Source organism: Corvus cornix, chromosome 13 (genome assembly GCF_000738735.6).
Source record: "Corvus cornix cornix isolate S_Up_H32 chromosome 13, ASM73873v5, whole genome shotgun sequence".
Taxonomy (NCBI): Eukaryota; Metazoa; Chordata; class Aves; order Passeriformes; family Corvidae; genus Corvus; species Corvus cornix.
In genome coordinates this window covers 6,136,796-6,153,764 of record NC_046343.1, presented here as the reverse complement: position 1 = coordinate 6,153,764, position 16,969 = coordinate 6,136,796, and the positions used below count along the sequence as shown (strand labels likewise).

Here is a 16,969-nt window from a genome sequence, read left to right as displayed (position 1 = left end):
AAATATGGTAATAGGCTGATCATTATGACAACAGAAGCACATTCTTGTACAGTTTGTGGGAAAAGCCGACTTTCCCCAGTTTCTGTCCGCATCAGGCTTTCCCCATCAGGAGTCAGTAAATTAATGAACAATATCTGGTGACCTTAAGACATCATCCCCTAGATGTGTGGCATCAGTCAGGACCTGCTTGGAGCTGTCATCACCTCAAGAGCTGTTCCTGTTCCACATCTTCCCATTTTAGTACGCACTGGAAAACTCGTATTTCCCTTAACTTCTCTGAGTTGCTTCTGCGGTGTCAAAATTGTTCATTTGACAGCTCCAGCTGCTGTGTAAAAGAGAGAGGGTCCGTGGACACCTCAGCTTAACTCACTGAAGATGAGGGAAGATTTTTCTCCCTGATACCAAACATTGCTGAGGCTGTTTTTGTCAAGGAGATTCTACCAAAAATTATCAGGTGAATCGAGTTTGTAAATGATGGTTTTCAGTGTAAATAATACCTTCCAGATTTAAGGATCGAAGCAAATGCCTGATGTTCAACTTCTAGAGTCTCTCCTCTCAGAGCCTGTGCTACAATCATTCCTTGAGCAGTACATGATCCAAAATAGCAAAATCGAGGTGACCAAGGCAGGCAGAGAAATGTGGTGTCACTCCATCAGCATTCATTTATGCCAAGGCTCTGTGAAAACCATATGAGACTCTGCATTGTTTGGAGTTTATTTAAATTAATCGCTATAATTACATTTTTGCTCTTTATAAAAAGCCTCCTATAGTGGTTGTCCAGATAGAAAATAAAAGGAATTTTGGAAATAGTTGTTTTAATAGTCTCTTTAAAGGCATTCAGGAGCATCATGTAAAACACAGTGGGCACAGGGGGAAATAATTCCGCTGGGAGGTCGGACGGATGCCGAGTTCTGTTGATTTCCTCATTTTTCAAGGCTGGAGGCTTCTGCATGTGAATGACTCCTTTGTTTTTTTCAAGGCTTCTGGTACAGAAATATATCTGCTGCAACAAGCGCTGATTTGCCATCCTGGAAACAAAAACTCTGATAGCGAGGGCAGACCACGCTGCTCGGGTGGACAACTGCGAGCCATGCAAAGCAGAGCAACGAGGAAGGCAGCAGACATCCTTCTCAGAGCCAAAATTCTCTGGCTCCAAGCAAAACTTCGGAGCAGAAATGGGTGAGGACAAAGGTTCTTGCCCAGTACAGCAAGGTCAGCTGCAGACAGAACACAAGGGCAGCAGTAGCTCTGGCATAGCCATTTTCTTATTCTCGTGTCTGGCAAAGATCTAAAGTGAACCAGCTACACTCTTTCAAGATGTCTTTTTAACATTTCTTAAGTTTGATGTGCTTTTTTCATTTGTTTTTTTTTTTTTTTCTCAGATGTGTATTTACCTAATTCTTCACACTTTGTATGAATTAATCCCACAAAATCATGTTGGATGTTCCCTGTTGACCACCAGATACCCAACTGTCCCACCTATGTCTTAAGAAACGTTGGAGTCAAAATACAGGTCTTCAAAAAACTCCATCCCTCATATTTTCAGTTGCTCCTCACTAAGATGGAGCTGTGCAATGTACTTGTATTCTGTATTGTATGATTTTCATTGTTTCCTGAAATCTGAAAGGAGAAAAAAGCTCCTTCAGTTTTTTCAGGAATCAAGATAATTCAGTTGTGTTCTTCCAGAAGACTGGTGGATTGATCTGTCTTTCTGTTGTGACTATTCTTGTGAAGTTGAAGAGTTTCATCTATTTCCCAAGACTCAGTTTGTTTTTTAGCCAGAAGCTCAGAAGTTATATTGCTTTCAGGTTGACTTAAAGAACTTTCAGAGCACCTAGAGTTAATTCTGAACATACTTATGCTAACAAACGCCGAATAAAATGTTGTTATCTCTAGGGAAAACGGAAATGAATACCTTCTTAAAATAATGATCTTATTACTACTTATCTTGTTACACTGTGGTGAGGTTCCCCTTGTTAAGCCACCTGCAATTTGAGAGGTTTATAGACAAAAGCTGCATTATTAATTAATGCGACTGTGCAAGCTTTCTGCAAGCTATTATAATATTTTATTGTTATGGCTACTATTATTGTTATCAGGTAGGCTGTTTGGGAGTTTGGAAAACGTGCTGGCATCTTTCTGTTGCACTGGTTATCCTTCAGTGCCTTTCTTCAGATTAGAAATGCAGCTGTTTCTATTAAATTTTGGATGGAAAGCAAGATCCCATAAAACGAATCAGCAGGTTATTTTAGCCTCAAATCAGTATTGCTTAATTATACAGGGAGTGAAATGGGAGTCTGGTGAAGGTGTTCCTATCAACAGCAGATGGGAAATTTTTTGTACTGGGATGTGACTTTGGGCTGAAGGTCACCCAGGAAGTGACAGGGTCAAGACATCCTTTGGCTGCCCTTATCTGATTCCCGAGTGCCTGAATGATTTCTCTTAATGAACCTGGCACCAAGAGTCATTGCCTGGTCACCTGGGAAAGGGTGGTTTGGGGAAAAAAAGAAAAAAGAATCCATCCTAGAAGGATGTTTCATTGCTTGCCATGAGGAACATGCAAATCTTCTGGGCTCTGTTTTGTGCAGTGTAACTCTACAGACTGTCCTGTAAGAAGCCACTGAGTTCCAGGCATCAGTGCAACTCCTCTCTGATGCAAAGAGTACAGTTCCGAGACCCTACACCAACTCTGGCATTGATGTGGGTGTTTAAGCATTTTGTCATCCTAGAAGTCACAGTGAAATCCATAAAACTGTCTAGGAAGATATTAAAGATCCCAAACTCTTTATTTGCGGAGATTCAGCAAAGGCCTGAGGGTATAAAGAGTAGTGTTATCCCTGCACCATAAAGTTGTGTCACACCTGTGTCCTGCGGCCGACTGGGAACATTTCTGTGCTGCTGCAGATCTTGCAGGCTTGGCCAAGTCCCATTTCAGTTATCCCACTCTGCAGTGTGCTCATCTATCCAACAGTTCATTATGCAGGAGCAGTTCTGGGCCTTTAAACATTGGTCACCACTCTTTGGTGTTCTTCCAGTTTAACCACACAGTTGGAGATGGGGAGAGGGGACCAGGGCAAGGGACCCTACACCAAACCAGGGCACAGGGCGTCTGAGTCTTTTCTAATTCTGCCCCAAACATCCCCTTTTTCTTTGTGTTTCGTCTCTGCTATGGACCCCTTGTGCATATCAAGGCTGGAAACAGCAAGGGCGGAATCTCTGGGCCTGGACATGGGATTTCAGTTTCTGGAGTGGATGGCCTCAAGTTTGGTTTGGGACCTTAGGGAGAAATGGGTGAATTTTCTCTCCTTTCTGAGGTGGCTGTGGCTATGTCTCTGTGTTCACCACAGTTCTTCTACAAAAATTTCCAAATCCCGAGGTGTGCCTAGGAGCTGGGTTGTGTTGGTTCCACCTTTATTTTGCTCGTCCTTTTGTTTTTGAGCAAAGCTGCTTGTGGTCAATAAGCTCCAACCTCGCTAGAACTGCCATGAAACAGCTTCTGAAATGATCCAGGCTAAGATAACCCCCTAATTTCAGAAGAATTCCCTGTCTGATGGTACTGGTGAGTACAGATTCTTCCACATCGAGTGCAGTGGTGAAAAGCCTCATACATTAACAGTGGGCAGGAAAAATCAATGAGAAAGGTGATGAGGGGTTTCCTTTTTTTAATCCTTCAGGATCTCTTGTTTGTTGCTCTGAAATCCTTCCTTCCAAGGCACATTTGCAGGACCCTCTTTGTTATCCTAATGAGCCAGGCTCCGGGGAGCGATCGGCTCAACTCCTGGACCCAGGGGTGAGAGCCCAGGTTGGGAAGCGATGGATCACAGGCAGATGAGTTTCAGCCCTTTCTCTAGAGGAGTTTGCCACCTACTGATTCACAGGTTCCTTTGAGCTCCTGCCAAAGAGAAGTTGAGGGGGAAAGCTGGGAATTTAGGGGTAGGTGGGAATTGCCCTTAGAGCCCCGAGCCAGAACCTCGGGCGAAGAGCCGGGGTCGGGGGGGATGCGGTGCCCAGCTGTTGAGCTCCAGCTGGGAGCAGGGGAAGGAGCTGGGTGGAAGCGCCTGGCGTGTGCGTGTGTGTTGTGTGTGGCGGGGGAGGGATGTGGATGAGGAGCGGGCTCTCTTTCTTTCTCTCGGGGCTCAGTTAATCCTGCTGCCAGGCGCTGCTCAGCGGCAGTCTCAGCGCTGGATTCGGAGCGAGGGAGACGCGCACCCCGGAGGCGCAGCGGAGGCAGCTAAAGAGAGCAGAGCGGGGGAAAAATCAAATCTATGCTTGGAACTGGGCTTCTTTTTCGCCAATGCAAAAGGGAATATGCAGCACATTTTTGCCTTCTTCTGCACCGGTTTCCTAGGGGCGGTGTTAGGGGCCAATTTCCCCAACAATATCCAAATAGGTGAGTGCGGGGCTGGGGATGATGGTCCCTGGCGAGGGGGTAGGGGTGGAGAGGGGGGTGGTGGGGGAAAACGGACCCGTCTGTGTGCTTTCAAAGGCAAAATGTGTGTGTATGTGTGTGAGGGCGAGAGCGAGGGGATGAATTGCGAGGGCTGGATGTGTGCGTTGATACCAGCTTTGCCGGAGCAGAGATGGATCAATTTGGCTTTGGGGGAGGGGAAGATTGGGAATAAATGCCTGCACGCACACACACCTCAACACAGAGGGAGAAAAGTGCCTCTGAAATGGAGGAAGTATGAATAAAATATCTGTTTCTTGCCCTGAGAAATGCCTGGGTTGCCATTGTGTGTTGCTGCATTTGCAAAATCGGTGGTTGCCTGATACGTTTTTGTGAGGATGCTCTCATCTGTAGGTAACTGGGACGGGAGGTAACAAACAGACGCTGTCTGTTGTTATTGCTAAAGAATAAGGGCAAAGCTATTGGAAGAAGATCTCGCATTGAAGTCTCTTTCCATTTCATGCCACTTGCTTCCCCTCCACACCAGCAGTGCCTGTTTGATTCCTTCCTCCCTTCCTGTAACTTCTCCGTGCTCCTCTCCCTCCTTGCCTGGGTTTATTATTACTCTCCCATTGATCTTAACTGCTGATCATTTGCAACCTAGCCCCAGATTCCCTTCCCGTGCACGCCGGTTTTCTTTCCCGCCTCCCCTCTCTTTACAATGCCAACCAATTGCTAGTCCACCAAGTTCAGGCAACTCCTGCCTGAGTCCAGCTGCACAATCAGTGCTTTTATTGCTCTTGATGCTGCATCGTTGTCTCCCTCCCTTCCTGTCTCCCCTTTACCCCAAATTTGTGCAAAATCCCAGATTTTTTGCCTTTCAACAAACACAACTTGGCTACGAGCATCTGATTCCTCCGATATCCATGATTAGGCTGTGGGGTGGGAGGAACGGGGGAGGTGGGGGGATATTGGTGCACAAATAGCCCTTTTCACACAAGGAGATGCCCCCTCTACTAAAGATGTGCAAAGTGACGTTGATGGCAGGTCCTTGCCTATTTGTTTCTTCCTCAAGTCATCTTGGGCATCGATACTTTCTGCAGCTTTATTTTAATTCTCCCTTGTTGCTAAGTGCTTTGTTTCCCTCCTCCTGAAATGCCAGTAGCAGCGCTCTCTTTAAATGCGTATAGATTACAAGACAGGCCGAATTTAATAGCATCTTTCTGGAGGCTGTGAAGGGATCTGCTGCAAGCCAAGGTTCCTGCTGGGGGAGCAACAGGAAACTTTTCCTAGGGCTGGGTTATTGCTGCACTTTTTTCCAGATCCATGGGGGAAGAGATGCTCTGAGCTTTGGTCCAGCCCGGTCCCGGTTCCTATCCTGTTTGTATCATTCTGTGGTTCTGCGCTTGTCTGTGCTTCTGTTTTGATTGATTCCTTTGAGGGTCAAGCTTTAAGTTTCCTCCCCAGTTTGAATTTGGCCACTGTCACCTGTTAAATTCAGGTGTTTCCTGTGCAACAAGCCTCCAGCAGCAGCAGTCGTTTGGTCACAGTCCCGTGTCACTGTGGCTCTCACAGCCCTGTCCCCATTCACCCAGTGCTGTGCCCGGCTCAGCCAGGCTGCCCCACACCCCAGAGTCCCTCAGTGTGGGGGAACCCCTGCAACCCTCTTGTAGCAAACCTCTCCTCCTAGTCAGCAGGGCTTAAACTGAGCCTCATGACAAGCGAGGGGAGGAAGGAAGGCTCTCATTCTTCCTTTACTGAGGTAATATTGACAGCATTACCATTCCTCGTGCTTGAAGTTACGGGGAGGCTGAGCCACACCCCATGGATTATCCCTATCCTGCAGGCTGCTTGGCCTGGGGATGCATCAGGGCTCCTGTATGTGATCCAGGGTTACATAACACACATACTGGAAAGGTTTTCTGCTCCTATCCTGTCTGCAGTGGGCACAAAACCCTTGGGTCTTGTGTGCTGGAGGATTTCCGAGTTGAGAGGCACTCCCTGGGCTGTGGAGCTGTAGGCTCTGCTCGCAGGAATATTTTGGACTGATGATGTTTCTAATACAAATGTTCTTAAGACCTTTCTTCTTATTGCTCTGTTTTTCTTCCCAGGGGGGTTATTTCCTAATCAGCAGTCCCAGGAACATGCGGCTTTTAGGTTTGCGTTGTCTCAGCTCACGGAACCCCCTAAGCTCCTTCCCCAGATCGACATTGTGAACATCAGTGACAGCTTTGAAATGACATACACCTGTAAGTACCAGCGTCCACCGTGCTCTGCCTTACTTTGGGTGCTTTATTCCTGACTTGGGTTTGTTTCCTGTCTGAAATATGGGACCTCTTGCTCCAAATGTGCATCTCGCCTTTAGGGTCCAGGCAAGAAAACCCCAAACATACAGACAAAGGGTCTCTGAGTTGTTTTGGTTTGTGCTGAGGAGTAGGGGTGAGGTAGTGCTGCAGTTATTCAGCATGTCTTGTGTTTCCCCTTCCATTGCATCCCAAGTGATATAAACCCCCCAACATTTCATTTTTTTGTTTCTCTAACCTCTGCCCAACTCATTATGTTGAGGTTTCATCCCCATATTTCCCATAGCTGTGATATACAACAAAGACACCCCTTTCCACCCACAGAGAGCACAGAAATCTCTGTTTAGTGTGAACAACTTCTTCCTCAGCCCCAGTTTAACCATCTGTCCTTGTAATTTAAGAAAGACCTAGCAGAAACCAGCAGCTTGGTGCAAGTGGAGTCCAAATCCACAATAAGGTCATGCCTGATAATGACAGAGAGGTAAGAGAGTTCTAGTTTCAAGAAATTAATTCATTGGCTCTAAAAACAGGTATTAAAGAATGAATTTGCACCACAGAACTGATCTCAGGGTGTATCTGCACCCTGATGAAGCACAGCACACTGGCTCTACTGTCCTCATGATACGATATAATTGGGAAAAAAGCCTAGCCTGATAGGTAAAGCCAAGGTTAGCAGCAAAAAAACAAGACCAGGAGGAAACCAAAGGAAAACCAAACCCATAACACAGCCCTGTGGTTGCTGTGGCAGCCTTTGCTTCCCTTGGAGCACAGGGTGCAGTGCTGTGGGCGAGGGGCTCGCGCCGGCGGGATGTGATGCACAAAGAGTTCCTTGGTTTGACCTGGTGTCAGACACTGCTGCTGACACTCCCTGAGCCTGTGTGCATGTTTGGGGGCTGTCAGGAGAGGCTGGAGGAAGTGTTCCCTTTGTAGAGCCTGTTGGATTGTTGTTGGCTCGCGTCCGTAGTGTCCTCTTGAGTCACTGAAACATTCCCCCTGCGGTTTGGTTGTGTGGGATAGAGGTGAACACAAACTGTTCTCTCTGCTCAGAATTGCACAGAAGGGATCTCCTGGAAGAAAGAGCCAGGAATGTACCAGAGGAGAATTAATTAGGCTTTTTGAAGAAAAAGAAAGAAAGTTGTGATATTTTCTGTTGGAGGGTTTGTAAATACAAGATTTCAGGAATTTCCTGCCCAGTATGGTATAGGAGAGAGAAGTAACAATTTGGCCACACTTTCTTTGCAGTATCTAATGGCATATCTAAAGATTTTCTATTTTCCTTAATATCCCTCTATTTTCCAACAACAAGGTTTCCATCAAGGTAGAGCAACTATTTCAGCTCAATCCAATGGCACTTTCTTGGCAGGAAAACCAGACAAATAGAATAAAAAAGCCAGACCTTGTATCTATCAAGGGAAAACATCACCCACCTGGGGTAGAGTTGCTGACTGTGGCTGGGGATGAGCTATTTCAGAGCTGATAGCAGGAAGAAAGCAGACACTGCAAGAATATCACTCAAATAAATTCTCCATCTGCACATGGCTTTCCTTCCCATTCCATGCCTGCCACTAATGGTTTTGTTTACAGCTTCGATGGCAAGACCATGACACCAGTTATGCTTCAGAAATCTGTCATTAGTACTGTGGGGGCAGGGGTGGTCTCCCGAAAGCTGAATGGAAGCAAGGCAGCCTCCCAAAGGATGTTATATTTGAGCTCTATGTAGGGCACATTGTCCTAGATCAGACCAGCAGAGCACTCTGCACAGTCCAACTTCACTTGTCCTCGTTTTGCTTTTCTTATAATTAAAAACTTCCTAAGCTCCTCCAGACTATGGAAGGCAGCATTTGTTTTGTAAGCACAAAAGAAGGTGTTATTCCATGTACCCTAGGGGTGAAAAAAAACCCCAACCTAAAGAAAACAGGCCATTAGGAGACCTGATTTTAGTACTCTAGAGCTGAAGTGAAACTTTTGTCAGAAATTAGCTCATTCTTCATCTTCCAGCTAATTCCTTGCCTGGTTGCCAAGACTAGATATCAGCAGAAAGATCTGTTTATTTAGAGAGAATAAAAGCCCTGCCCACACAGTGGTCCTTATCTTCTGGGAAAAGACTGGCCGTGCTACCAGTTAAAAGTACCAGGTTTTGTTCCCATGGAGATAGAGAACACAGCATTTCCTTGGCATTATCTGTTTCTGTGACAGTTAAGTCCAAGGGTGTTTGGACCCTGTGAACCTGATGCTTCACCTATCTGGGTCTCCAAGAGGACATCTGAGCAAGACTCGTAGGTCCCAGCTCCACTGCAAATCCTGCTTCGTGCTGGGAGCCAGCCTCATGTGCTAAATGTAGTCCTTATGGCAAGTGCCTGAAGCAGCATCATTCAAAATACAGAACAGATATTAAGAATCAGTGGTGACAGCAGAAGCAACACCCTTGTTGGGCAGCTTGTGGGGTGGCGATGAAGTGGCGGGATGAAGTGCAGCACAACGACAGCAGCCTGGCTGAAGAAATCGTGTGCAAAATGTATTTCGGCATCGGCTGTGACCCTGGTCACCTCTGCCTGACACGGAGCTGCTCGCTGGGGGGGATGAGCGAGCTGTGGTGTGACAGTGGGTGAAGTGAGCTGTGGTGTGACAATGGGTGAAGTGAGCTCCATGCCCAGGTGACAGCGCTGTTAATGACGTGCCGTGACGGTCGTGAATTGGTAACGATGACACCCATCTGAGGGAGAGATCTGCAGAGTACCCAGAGGCTGCTGTAGTCTCTGGGCTGTCACTGTGACAGCCCTGCAATAACTTTCACATTTCTGGTGTTTTCAGATGTAGGCTTTTTATCATTAGGCAGTGGTTGTGAACACCTCTGTGCGGGTCCTGTGATCCCTGTGTGCTACATGTCAGGAGACGATGATTTTAAGCAAACCATAATCATTAAGAAAGCAAGAAGAGGTTGTAGATACAACGTGTGGTGACTTCCTGTTTCATGTGCGGGGTTGATGTTAATGTTGTTGCATCACTGAGACATGGGCACATTTCAATAACTGAAATATCTTCCTGAATTCATTCCGTCTCACAGAATAGCTGGTAATGAACACGCTCCGTGGTTGCAGCTGGGTGCCTGATGGGGCTTACCCATATGAAAGTACACACCTGCCACTCTGAGGGCTCTTAACTAAAGGTTAGGAGGCCTTATAATTTTGTGCTATTTCTTCAAAGGCCAAGGAAATTGTTTAGGGGAGGAGGGTGAATTGAGGGTCCTTCCTTCAGCAGAATTAGACAGCAGTGCCAGGTGACTGTAAAGGGTAAAATGATGGTGTGGTGTAGCTGAAATATTTACCTGGTGACATAGCAGAGCAAAACCATTCTGATCAGCTTTGAAGACATGTTCAGAGGTTCTGTCTCCAGCCATGTTTGGAAAAGAGCTTTATGGCCTCCACACAGTCTCTAGCAAACTCTGCCACTCTGTGTTTTGCCGTGTCTGACTGCACTCAGGGGAGACCCAGGACAGCAGAGTTGATGCTGCAGGTCAGAGTGGAGAGGGGTGGGAAGAGGGGTGCTCTGTGCCAGATGTGAGGGCACACGAGCTTTGCAGCTTAAGAGAGATCTGCAAATTCCTGTCCCTGGAAGGTCCACAGTGGATGGGAGCACTGTGTCCTGTTGACAGAAGAGGGATGAGAGGTTTCTTGCTTGAGACAACCTGTGCTGGGAATAGTTTTCTCCTATTCTTCATCTCAGCCTCCAGTTGTGCACAGTGTAATGCACATCCCTGTCCTGTGCAGAGCCCAGCTCCTCAGGGATTATGAGTTGTTTCAGCCACAGCTCCATAGCTTTATTTAATTTGTGGTGCAGAGACTCCTGCTTTCAGCCTTTGGCTGAGGTCTCCAGGTGAGCCTGGCAGCATCAGGCAGACATGGAAGCTGCTCTGGCTGTCCTGGGAAGAGGATGGCTCAGCAACAGCCTGGCCTGGGAGCTGTGCCCTGGGAGCGGGGCTCACACAAGGTGAGTCACCAGCTTGGTAAATCTGTCCCTGCAAAACTCAGGCCACTTTGCAGGGATGACCAGTGACTAAAATAACCCCTGTTCATCACTGAGCCCTGCAGCTTTGCTGAGGCAGCCACCAGATTTTGTGTGCTTGGGTGGTGGGCTGCTGACAAGGGGAATTCAGGAGCTGCACACCTGAAACACAAGGGTCTGCACAGGATAGCAACGGGATTTTGTGGCTGCAGGAAAACTTGTAAAGAGGCTGAAAAGAATGAATTGATCCCTCTCATTTGCTGCATGCACAGATACAGTTACTGTGGGGTCCTCATACCGACTATATGCTGTGGGTGCTGCTGGAATATCAACAGTTGAATCTGTTCTGCAAATTAGAAAATGAACATGTAGTTTGGATTCTGTTCATATTTTATGAAGGCCTCCAAGCACCAATTAGAGAGGGATTTGGAGTGATCACTCACTCCATGCTTATGTTCTTATCAATAGCAGCAAGCTTACATCCAGATCAGCTATGAAATGAAGCCTTTCTTTTTCTTCTTTTCCTTGGATACTTACATATATAGATAGAGTATTTATAGAAATTGCTTTTTATCTCTTAAATTACCTCTCAGAGATAGGAAGGAATAGGCAAGCAGTTGAATGTTCTCAAATGAGGATCTAAATTTGGTTTAATTAAACAATTACTGTGTGTTGAATTTAAAGGAAGCTTCTTTGTTGACAAACATATGATGGTCGCCATTTCTTGTAAAGGTGTTGCTGTAATTATTCCAGCAGTAATCAATTAGAATGCAATTTTTATAATTAAACTTCCACAGTCTAAATAAGCCCAGCTCTGTAATAGTTGTGGTTTTGCTAGACTTGTTTTTATTTTCACAGTGCTCAGAAATATCACGTGAGTGCTTTTGGATTTTCTTTTCCCTGCAGAGCTCAGGATGCTTGCTATGACTATTTAATGTGAGTTAAGCCAACAGAAACATGGATTTAATGATCAGATGCAGTCTGATTAATACAACACAGGTACTACAAGGAGATCCATCTCCTTAGATTATGTCACAGGAAAAGATGTGATGCAGACAGATGAATCACAGAGCATCAACTCATGTTAGATCAGCCTGAGGTTAAGGTTGCTCAGTTTTGGGCAGGGATGGGCTGTAGCTTTCTAGTAAGTGTGTGTTTGTTTAGTGAGATGTTAGCAGCTTGGAGTGTGCTGATGGGTGAAATCCTGCCAAATAGGAGGGAGCAGGTCCTGGAGGTGACCCCAGCACCCTGTGTCCCAACATGTCTGCAGGGCCCTCGGGGTGGGTGCTGGGTACTCAATGGCCACAGTCACCACTGAAGAAGGCAGGGGCTTGCCCCATATGATTTCTCCAGGAAGGAATAACATTTAAAACATGAGTGCTGAGCCATTTCCCCAACAATGGCTGCCAGGACAGGACAGGTTGTCTGTGTCCTCCACAGATCTGGGCATGGAGAGTTTTGGGTAAATGTGGGACAATACCATCATCAGGGACACTGATGGGGCTCCCCTGTCTCTTGACAGAGGCAGCCCTGCAAGAGGCTGGCACCACACATCAGGAACTGTGTCCCCCAGTCTGGTGTGTCCATCTCTTCAAAGGCCATGGGAGCACTTATTCTTTGCATGTCTATTTTTGTGTATTCAAATTTTTTTATCCTGGGTGGTGGGAGAGTTGCCTGGGGAGAAAAGCAGATATGACGCCATAAGGAAAAATCAGAGGGAGGAATAAGGGGAATTTCACACCTGCAAATCTATCTGCTCATCTGGAAAGGATCCCAGCACTGGTGACAAGCAGAAAAGAGAGTGAAGAAGTAAAATTTGGGCTATGCAGTAGGCAGAGGAGGGATTTGAGAAACAGTGAGCAGCACAGGCCAGACCTGTCCATTGTGTGACAGTCACAGCTTCCACTCACAGCTTATCTTTTCTTCTCTAAAAATAAAGCATTTCCATGTGATAGGGATTCTACTAGGCCAGAAACAGACAAGCTTTATTTTTTGGCATTATTAGCAAGGTGAGAGTGGAAATCTTCATGTGATTGCAAGGAAGGCAGCGCAGGGAAGTGTGCTGTTCATTTCCAAAACTGGTGGGAATTTGAGATATATACATTTACATTTTCCTTAATAGGGTTAGGGCCCCAAAGGCAGCAACTCTCTGCCACCAGAAATGAAAAAGGTCCCCGTTAGCTTCAGTAACACGTGGAGCTCAGAGCAAACACAAAACCAACATGCTCCTTAAAGAGGCAATAAGTCAGGGAGACTTTAATATTCTGAAGATCCAAATTCTCCGGGGTGCGGTATTAACACAAGTCAGAAGACAAAGATGCATTTATTTCAACTGCATTCCTTTAAAGAGAGAAGGTTTTATTCCTCTTACTTTAGTTGTGCAGAAATGAAACGGGGCACTGTTTTTCCCAGTGAAAAGTTCCATGTGAAGTCCTTTGGTAACACCTGAGGAAGTTGGGGGTTAGGCAAGGTGCAGCAGAGGGGCCAAACCAAGCCATTTGCAATCCACCATCATTCCAGCAAAAAAGATTTCAAAATAGTACTGAATTATTAGGGCAATAACAGTGTGGTATCCAGCAGAAACTTCTCCCTGCTCACCTGCTGAACTGATCGCTCATCAGCTTAAACAGTAACGAGTCTCCAGCTGATTTTGTCACGCCGCCCTTTCAGCAGCCAGACCCACTTATCCTCTCTGGGGCACTCTTAAAAAAAACAAAACACCAAAACAACACAAAAAACCAAAAACCTCTGGAAATGTTGATTCATTTTCTTAATGTAGATCAGTTATTTTCCCTGTTGTCTGCAAAGCAGACCCTGCCAATCTTCACCCAGGGTTGCAATTCAGCTGTGCTTATGCTTTGCCGGACTGAGGGACCCCTTGAGGAAGCAGCAGTGAGAGGCAATGAAGAGGTGAGTGACAGCTAAAAATGCCAAATCTTGGCTTCTTCAAGAGGGTCTTTTCATTCTTCTATTTTATTTGTTTTTGACAGAGTGGAGGAGTGCAAAAGAAAACAACTGATGTCTAAGATGGAGTTGTACTGATGGCAGGATTCTCGTGTGGATGTGGCATATGTGTCTGCATTTCTCTATATGCTATAGGAGTCTTGGCTTTGATTTTGTGAGATCCTGCCACTATGCTAATGGAGACAAAGTGGGAAGGAGATGAAAGGTTGAGGGCTGGAGGGTCAGAGGAAAGATACAGAAACCTCTGTAAGTAATCTGGATGCAGTGTGGTAGAATCTCACATGGAATCAAGGGCTATTTCTCACCTCCCTGCCCTCCCAAACACTTTGCTTTGATCTTTGCTAGCAGTGAGCTTCAACAAGCAAAAAGCATCAGTGATTACACAGATTTAGATGGGTTTTTCTCCTGCTGGCCTGCCAACATCCCCTGAACACCCCGAGCCTTGTTGGCTTTTCTTCCACACAGCACCCACATCCCGTTCATTGCCATCCGTGAGGAGAACAGCACGGCTATTCTGCCAGGTAAACAGCAGAAAAAATTACCAGCAGGCCTGAGAGCTTGTGAGGAAAGCACAGGTAAGCAAAGTCCAACAGAGAGCACACAGGGACAGAGGATGTAGAACCCGTGGAGTAGGAGACACAGCATGGGAAAGGAGCAAGGCAGCAGCTCTGGAGGGGCTGTGGATGTGCAAAAGGTGGAGTTTTCCCTTCTCTCTTTTCAGCCCTTAGCTAAGCAAGGGAAAGTTTTTCTTTCTGAGGGCTCTTCCTCCTTCTGCTCAAATTTGAGCTGGAGCTGCTGGTGTCTCCTGTTTGGTCAGCACCAAAAGCACCAACGTCAAGACTTTGTAATAATTTATATGCCTTTAAAGATTTATATGCCTCATCTTACTCCTGTCCTCCACCTTCATGTAGGTGATACACAAAGGTCGTGTGTTGGTCCTGAGATAGGAGTGTTTGGCCAGAGAAAAGGGAGACAACAAACGCTGAGATGTAGCCCCCAGAGCTGCAAAGGAGGCTCCTGTCAGAGCATGCATGGCAGGGGAGGCTTGGGGGTGACCACCCCGTTGGTGTCTAGCAGGGGCCCAGATCAGCAGGGAAACGGGGACAGGTCTGAGCCACCAGCACTGTGCCTGCAAGGGCTGAAGCAGCCAGCGGAGCTGCAGTGGAGAAAGAGGCCTGGCCTGCAGGGAGTTCAGGAGAAATGTCTTTGTGCAGAAGGTGATTAATGTCTTTAATGAACTACCAAATGAAGTAATAGAAAGCCAAAGCAAGATGGCCGCAGTGGGGGAAGGGGTGAGGAGATGATGCTGTTGCAGGCGAGGAGGAGGCAGGGAGAGGTGCAGCCCATGCAGCACTGCTGTTCCCAGCTCAGAAAAACAGGCAGGCATGGCAGCTGTCCCCAGTCCATCCCGAGCAAAGGCAGATCTGAGTGCCTTTCACAGATTTAATCAGCATTAATTCAGTCTTCCAGCCTGTCTTCATTCTGGGGTCTCGTCTGCTCAGCTCATTATGGCTGTGCCAAAACCCACTGCCTGCAGCTTCAAGGTGTGGGGATGGCAATCTGGGACCCCCTGTGCTCCTATCCTGTGGGGACAGCAAAGGAAGAGGCTGTGGGGAGAGTGGAGCCTCTCCTCTGTCAGGGAACAGACCTCCTCAGGTCCCAGGAGTCTGGGACCTGGATTAGCCTTGGCTGACAGGAGTTAAGAGTCATCATTTGTTTGGGAACCTGCAAGAAATGTGTGGATGGAGTCAGGCAGATTTCTAACATTGAGTCATCTATACCATAACATCCTTAGCAGCCTCGTGTGCCACACTCACAGAGACCTCAGGGGGAGCAGATACATCTCCTGAACCCACAGAGCCCCGAGCAGTCCCAGGGCTTGCAGCCACACATGAACTGGAAAATCAGCTCTTTGTGTTCCCAACATGATTACATCTATGTGCTGATACTTTGGGAGCCAGTGGGTTCACTGTGCAGCCCTCAGGTGGGACGTGAGACAGTTCCTGCATTTCCATCCCTGCTTCCAGAGCAACCACACACTTTCAGAGATGAGCCCTTCCCCAGAATGGCCATACCATTTCTTGCTCTGGAGAAACAAGCAGTACTTTGGGGTACAGGCTTGTTCTGTCAAAGAGGAAACTCTCATTCAAGCGTCATCACAGTTTTAGTGAGGCTTAGCAGTCACACTATGTTGGGAATACCAACATTCAGCATCTCAGCAGCTCTCAGTGACCACTCTCAAACTTCTCTTCTCTGTTTGAGAATATTTAGCCCATCAAAGCTTGTTCTCGAATCCTCACATGTGTCCTCATGCCCCCTAATTGGACTGTTCCTTCCTCTGTGAAGTACCAGGTAAAGCAACAGAATTGTGTTGATTTTGGCTTAGTTTACCATGAGACTTTGAGAGGCAGGTGAGATGAATCCTATCCCAAAGTGTCTGCAGCTGCATTATGTTCTTCTGCTAATTCCTCAAGACTCGGCTGAAGGTGACATTTCAGCAGTATCAAACATTTTGCTGCTCTCCCTGTGAGCAGCCTGTAAAGGCTTTGATAAAAGCAGGCATCACATTGCAAACAGGCTCTTCGCAGTTGTGCTATTCTGATGTATTGCTGAGAAGTGAAGAAAACATATGTTCATGGCACAGAAACTGCTCTGCTCAGGTTCTCCTTCTGTATTTTGGTACCGCACTGCAGTGGCCCCCCAAGGGCAGGGGCCTGGCATTGTGATGTGCTTTTATCCTCTTGGCCTCTTCTATTCCTCACTTTTCATGGGTTTGCTGCTGGCATGAGTGTTTACAGTGCTCTAACAGCCGTGCCTGGGTTTGCTTTTGCAGTCTTTAAGCAGATCTCTTTCTCCCTCTTCCTGTTGATACACTCCTGGCTGATAGCGCCTGTCCCTAGGACTCAGCTCTGGGGGGAACCTTAGGGTTGGTATCATCAGGGGAGGAATGCCTTCAGACGCTGTGGCATTTCCAAAAGAGCACCCAGGGATTTGGCTGAGCAAGCCCCACTAGCTCAAATGGGAAGAGCACAGTTAAGCCTTGTGCGGCACTGGAACAAACAATCCTGTGGGAAAGGAAAAAAAAACCTCATTGCTTGGCCCATAAAAAAAAAAAGTAATTTCTCCAGTAGCATCCTATAGCAGCTGAGACAAATCAGACTCAAAGCTCTACATCAAAACACACCTGAAAATGTTGGGACATTCTGAATCCCATCCCAATCTGTCCTGAGTTCTAATTGCCATTTGGCCACAATCTCAGAGGAGTCGGAGAGCAATGCGTGTTCAGGCTTCCTGTTCCAAGCCTGTCTCAGGA

At 46.8% G+C, this 16,969-nt stretch overlaps 1 protein-coding gene across 3 annotated transcripts in view; it reads left to right on the top strand.

The window, feature by feature from the left end:
- Window positions 1-4,099: 4,099 nt before the first annotated feature.
- GRIA1 (glutamate ionotropic receptor AMPA type subunit 1) overlaps window positions 4,100-16,969 on the top strand; it is a 119,981-nt gene continuing 107,111 nt past the window's right edge. For 2 of the 3 annotated variants that reach the window (XM_010399731.4, XM_010399732.4), the window contains exons 1-2: window positions 4,102-4,390; window positions 6,499-6,636. In XM_010399731.4, the coding sequence (XP_010398033.1) occupies window positions 4,309-4,390; window positions 6,499-6,636 (220 nt within the window). In that variant the 5' untranslated portion in view covers window positions 4,102-4,308. Of the gene's footprint in view, window positions 4,391-6,498; window positions 6,637-16,969 lie in introns of all 3 variants that reach the window. The other variant, XM_019286059.2, reaches the window with a different exon arrangement.